Raw genomic sequence first — 6,809 nt, 5'->3', positions numbered from 1 at the left:
ACCTTAATGCACTCCTTTCTTAATTTTAAACCATGCAGTATTCCCCTGCTTTGTTCTCAGAACTGCCTGTTGATCCATGTACAGGTTTCTCATGGGTACAATTAAGTGCTCTGGGATTCCTATTCTTCTCAATGTCAATTTAATTTGTATGCAGAATGAATTATTTGAGAAGCTGGACTCTATGAAGATGAATGTGACATCAGGATCAGAGAGACTCATCAATAACCTGCATTATTCAGATTACACTACCTTGTTTACTGAAAGTGAGGAAGACTTGAGGCACTTGTTGCAGAGGATGAAGGAATTCAGCCTTCGATTTGCATTGCCTCTCAATGTCAAGAGAACAAAGAATCATGACTCTGGACGAATATACAACATTATGATGGGTGGAGAAGAGATTGAAACTGTCAACAACTTCCTCTTACTTGGATCCACAATTAACACCCTTGGTACCAGCAGTCAGAAAATCAGTAGATGTATTGAATTGGAAAAGTCTGCAGTGAAGGACCTCTCCAAATTATTAAGGATTAATGATGTCAGTTTGAGGACCAAGGTGTGTCTAATTCAGGCCATGGTCTTACCAATCACTTGATATGCATCTTATAGCTGAACAATGTGTCAATAGAGATGATAGAAGAATTATTAATGCCTTTGATTTGTGTGGTGTTGGAGAAAAGCAATGAACAGCAATGGACTGAAAAAGAACAAATAAATATGTCTTGGAGAGGGTGAAGCCAGAGTGCTCTTTGGAGGTAAGAATGATGAGTCTTCGCATCACATACTTTGGGCATGTTGCTGTGTGTGTGTGTGTGTGTGTGTGTGTGTGTTTCCTTCGAGAGTGACATGATACTTGGAAGGGTGGAGAGTCGACGAAGGGGAGGAAGACCCTCAACCAAGTGGGTTGACATGGGGACTGCTGCAATGGGCTTTAATGTGTCAGGAAGTGTGAAGATGGCCCTGGGTAGAAGAGTTCAGATCTTTTGTTCATAGGGCTGCTATGAGCTGTATTCAATTTGATGGCACCTAACGACAAATAACAAGATGCGAGAGCAGAACTACCGCGTGGGCTTTCAAGCCTTTACAGGATCCCATCAACAGCTGTTTTCTCTGGTGGAGTGACTAGTGCCTTCGCCGTGCCGAGGGAACGCTAGCGACTGTACCGCCAGGACAGCTTAGTGTGGCCTGTGAGGCCTAATTAGAATGTCATCTGACACACCTTAAAAAAAACGACAATGCTAAACAACATACTTTTAAATACAACGGGAAAATGAACAGATTTATTGAAATAATACAATATATTCTTAACATAATGAAAGATATGACAATTAGCATTTCCCCCCAAAGTATTTGATAATGATTTGCCTAAGTAGGAAGTTAAAAATGAAAACAATCAAAATAAAAGCAAACCTGGATGTACCTGGTAACTTTCCTGAGATAACCATAACTTTTCATCAACCTTCAGGACAACTACTGGATTTCATAAATGTGTCTTATGTTGATTATACACCCACCTATCTCTAGACAACCCATTGCTCTTAATTCCCTCCTCTTGCCCTTTAAGAGGCAAAAGAGTAGTTAGCAAACAAGGAGGAAAGGAGCATACTTTAAAACCAAAAAAAATGTAAACTTGGGGCATGAAAAAGGAGGGAGAGGGGGTAAAAATGTGAAACAATGAATGAATGAAAATCTAACTTTTCTGTAAACTTACATAAAGTCACAATTAAAAATTCTATTTAAGAAAACCACCCATGCAAAAGTAACCTTTTTTAGTCTTTAGGTCTGTGCTAAAATTTCTTTTCTCTGGGCATATGGGAAAGCAATAGAACCAACTGTTGACTGTATAGAGCCTCACCACCACTGGGCTATCATTTGAGAAGGGCAGGAGAGTTGCTAGGTGGTGGTCTGGAATCCTTTATTGTCACTGTAATCGCCATCAGCATTTGTCCAAAGCCTTCCCTTCTCAAATAAACCTATCATTTATTTGGTTGTGTGCTTTTACAGCTTGAAGATCTCTACCAAGCTCTCTATCTGGTCTTGCTTCCTTCCTCCTTCCTAAGGATTCAAATGTGTAGACCTTATGAAGGTGCCACCTGCAGAGATAATTTGTCATAAGTGCTCCATTGAATGGTAGCATAGACTTGGAGTTAAGGTTTTAGTAGGGTTTTTTCCTTCTTCTTTGCTGAAAAATACTATAATTTTTGAAATAAGAATATGTTCTTTAAGGCAATATTAGAAACAAAGCAGAAAATCCTCACTGTGTGTACTAAGTGGAAGGAAATCTTATTGAATAGACTGTCTTCCATATTTCAGATATTTTTATAATCTCAATCCAGAGATTATGATAATTTTTATATCAAATCCTTTTATTTATATAAAGAAGAAAATGTTGATTTGACAAATAGAACTATTTTATAAAAGGAAATACATATAAGAAAAGTGTAGTCACAAAAATAAAAATGTAATTTTAAAAGAGCATATTTATATAAAATCAACTGGCTCAGTAAAAAGCAGGAAAGGAGTGCTTCAGAATAGTTTCAATCTGCACAGCTATGTGTATTATTTTTAATGAACTCAGCAATATTTGGCCAAATGCTTACTATTCCTTATTCTTAAACATTTATTTTACTGACTCAGAAGAAAATGAATTTTAGAGATTCTGAAATAAAGTTCTTTGTTTTATAGTGGTTTTATATATTTATTCTCTAACTCCTCTTTAAATGCTAATGCTTTTTTGCTTAAACATGATTTGCAAATGAAAGAGAAAGGAAGAATGGATAAGCAAAGAAGTCCCCAAAGTGTAATAGTAAACAATGTTGTAAGAAAAAACCCCACAAAGACAATTTCACATGAGACCCTTCAAAAAGGAGCACACTCACTCCTGGAGAGATCCTGACTCACGTTGGTGTGTATTTACCACCACTTTACAGAATTCCCACACATCTCTCTTGACTTCTCGCACTTCTTTTATCTAACATTGGTTGATATATTTTAGCTGATAGACAGTAGCTGGATTGAGATGGTAGAGCTTCAATTTTCACCACTCTGCGTTTTCCTTCATATACCTTCTGCTCCTATGCACAACAAGAAAAATCATACAATAAATGTTTTCAGTAAGTTACTGATTTGCTCCAATTTTAAAAATAAAATGACTAAGTTGTAATGAGATATTATAGTGGTTGTGCATGGGTATTTGGAATTCTAGTGTAGGGTTCCTTCCCTTATTTTGTTCTGAGTCCGAAATCATAGTCTGCTGAAAGGACACATGAAATGATTACATGGACACTTGGATGGATTGAATTGTGTCCCCCATTACCAAAAATGTGCTGCAAGTCATTACCTTTATGGGGGCTCCATTTATGCTATTTATAGCATAATCCATAGGGAATTTTACTGCCAACCTGAGGGCTGTGCCTCTCGTGGTTGGAATCCACCAGTGATTCCTCAGGAGATGAGCTATCTCCTCCCATGCCATTTACCGTCTCCAAAAATCCACATGTGGTCAGCTGGGGGTTGATTTCAACTTTACAGCAGTACGAGTTGAGATATATGTGTATATAATCCCAGTAAGAGATAGAATTATCTTCGTTATATTAATGAGACCACATCAGTACATGATGTGTCTTTAGACAATTACTTTGCAGATATAGAAAGAGTAGATTAGGCATAGAAGCAAAGAAGCCCACATGGGGAAACGATGATGCTATATGGAGATCACCAAAGAATCCAGGAAGAGGAGCTGAAGGAAACAAGGACCTTTCATCAGAGCGGACAGAAAGAGCCTTCCCATCGAGTAGTACCTCCCAGCAGACTCCCAGCATCCTACAATGTTAGAAAACAAGTTTCTATCCATTAGAGATACGTTATTTTTGCTGTAGCGGCCCTAAATCACTGCGACATCACACCATCTGTCTGATTGTCTGTGTGGCCAGCCAACCAGAGTCTGCATTTCAAAAAGTATGAAGTGTTCAGAGAGCAGAATGAAGGAGACCTGCGGAGGTAACTATGGACATGCAACCAGTGTCCACAGAGAGACTGAAATTCAGAGACAGAGAGGCCACTTAGTATTTGCTGCTGCTTTTATCCTTTTCCGTCACTACAAAGTCACTGATTCTATTTTCTGCTTTTTAGTATCCATGATACTGTTTGTTACTTCTTTCTTAAACCCTTCCCCCTCCCTTTTCTTCTTCATTTGAATTTGAACAGATCTCTATTCCTTATAGCAGAAGGAACCCTTTCTGAGACACCAGAAGAGAATATTCAACTGTCTCACCAAGATAAAAGGTAGATTAGAATATCAGCATTAAATTACCACAATGTAATGCTGGGATCCAAAAAAAGTACTCTAAAATAAGATGTGTAAATCCATAAAATTAATAGTTATGGTAGTTGAATAGCATTTACTGTTGTTAATGCTAATCTTTACAGATCCAGAGAAGACACTCTGAAAAAGCTGACACGTACACTAACATCCAGGCAGGGGATTAATAGAAGCTATTTGCCACGGAACCAATTCCAACTCATGATCATCCCATATGTGTCAGAGTAGAAGTATGCTTCTTAGAGCTTTTAAAGCGGTGACCTTTCGATCACAGAGCACCAGGCTTTTCTTCTGAGGCTGCCTTTAGGTCTGTTTGAACCACAAACCTTTTGCTCAGTAGTTTGGTACTCAGCTAATTGTACCACCAAGGGACATCTATACACACGTTATTGTTGTTATTGTTAAGTGCCGTTTAGTTGTAGATGAGTATAGCGACCCTGTGAACAAAAGACCTGAGCACTGTTCATAGAGTTTCCAGAGGCAAGCCATTTTGGAAGTGGACACCACTCCTGTTTTCAAGCTTGTTTCAATTGGAGAGCTCCACCAAATACTGTCCACCATGGGTGACCATTATCATATTGGCACATCAGTGTCACAGTGTTTAGCATCAAAGCAACCATATGTTACCTTTGTATTAAAATCACCCACCTTGGACTTGATAGAATAAATTTTTGTCCAGTAGGCCAATGTAGCTCTCTCTATGTTGTGTCATTGTTATTATTGTGAAGTGCCATCATACATACACAAATTTTGATGGTGATACTTTGCACAAATTGCTGTGGATGCTGTTGTTGCCATTGAATCAACTCTGAGTCACAGACACCCTGTGGACAACAAGTCAGAACATTGCCCGATCCTGCGCCATCCTCACAATCTCGAGCCCATTGTTAGAATAAATGATGACTGAAAGGAGAGGAGCTTTTTTTGTTTTTTTAAATTTCATTTTATTATTTTGTGTGTGTCTACCATCAAATTGGATCTGACTGGTACAGGAGGAGATTGTCCCTTCTCCAGCAGAACATCTGGTGGATTTGAACTGTGTACCTCTGATTGCAGTGCAGGTTCTTGCCACTAGACCACCAGAGCTCCAGGAGAGGAGTTTTTGAAAAATAATAAGAAAAGGTAAATAGGAATATTATATGGCAAAAACAGACAAAAATTAAAATTGATTCATCTGAACTCACCTTTTCTAGAGAATTGCTAATGATAAATACTTGGTACACTATTCCATAGTAATCTTCTACTGATGCATTATTTCCTTTTGTGTCTCTGTATGGAAAATTTGGAGTACAGAGACTCACCAACAAAGATCCATGGACTTGTGTTATATTCATGAGTGGAGGATCTATTTTCGCTGGAGAAAGAATGAAAAATTTTGAAATATTTAAAATTTGTAGTTATCACACTTGACTACATTATGCATAATAAGAAATTATTCTATCATTATTAAAGACAGAGACTTGATAAAAACTTGTTATGTACCGTTGAGTCGGAACTGACCCATAGCTGAGCCTCTGGTAGGTTTTCAGAGGCAGTTAATCACAGAGGAGGAGATTGCTTATCCTCCCGCAAAGAAGCTGGTGGCCTTGAACTGCATGTACTCAGGATTGCAGCTCAGCTTCTTGCCACTAGGCCAACGGAGCTCCTTTTATCTCGTTGAAGACAATGTTACATTCATCAAGATTAATACTCCTCCCTCCCCGCCCCCAGAGAAAGTCAAACATCCATAACTTAAAATTCTGATCTCTCTCTGACTGTGGTGATTAAGGTTGAGGGTCAACTGGTTGGTTCTCTGATATAGTTATTGTTGTTAGGTGCCATTGAGTCAAGCATGATAATTCATAGTGACCCTATGGACAAAAGATGTGAACCCCCTTCTATCCTGTGCCATCCTTACATTTCCTAACACCCAAGAGCCCATTGAAATAGTCACTGTGTCAGTCTACCTGGTTGAGGGTCTTTCTCTCCTTTGCTAACCCTTCACCCTTCCTAGCATCATATTGCTCTCCAAAGAATAGCTCCCTCTAGCAATATGTCCAAAGTATGTGAGGTGAAGTCTCCTTATTCTTGCCTTCAAAGAGCTCTCTGGCTGTACCCTCTTCTAGGACATATCTGTTCATTCTCTTGGCCTTCCATGGGATATTCAGTGCTGTTCTCCAATACCACAGTTCAAAGGCATCAATTCTTCCTCTGTCATCCTTATTCATTGTTCAGCTCTGATGCATAGTAAGTGATCAGAAAGATCATGCCCTGAATCAGATGCACCTTAGTCCTCAAACTGACATTATTACTCCTCAAAAATTTGGAAAGGTCCCTATCTACAGATTCTCCCAGTGCAATGCATCTCCTTATTTCCTGACTGCTATTACCAAGGTGTTAATAATGGATACAAGCAAGATGAAGCTGTTGATAATTTCAATCTCTTCTTCCATCTATTTATGATGTTGTCTCTCAGTCCAGTGGTAAGAATCATTGTATTCTTGACATTGAG

General features: G+C 38.7%; 1 protein-coding gene across 1 annotated transcript in view; it reads right to left on the bottom strand.

Annotated features, from left to right (window-relative positions):
* Positions 1-2,921: 2,921 nt before the first annotated feature.
* The window catches only part of IL22RA2 (interleukin 22 receptor, alpha 2), a 22,353-nt gene continuing 18,465 nt past the window's right edge, over positions 2,922-6,809 (bottom strand). The window contains exons 4-5 of the mRNA XM_006885004.1: positions 5,503-5,672; positions 2,922-3,071 (exon numbers count right to left, since the gene is read on the bottom strand). Of these exons, the coding sequence (XP_006885066.1) occupies positions 2,922-3,071; positions 5,503-5,672 (320 nt within the window). The remainder of the gene's footprint in view (positions 3,072-5,502; positions 5,673-6,809) is intronic.

Source organism: Elephantulus edwardii, unplaced genomic scaffold (genome assembly GCF_000299155.1).
Source record: "Elephantulus edwardii isolate Elephantulus edwardi_28Jun2011 unplaced genomic scaffold, EleEdw1.0 scaffold00039, whole genome shotgun sequence".
Classification (NCBI taxonomy): Eukaryota; Metazoa; Chordata; class Mammalia; order Macroscelidea; family Macroscelididae; genus Elephantulus; species Elephantulus edwardii.
Note: the sequence above shows the minus strand (reverse complement) of the source record. Positions and strands in the feature narration are given on the sequence as shown.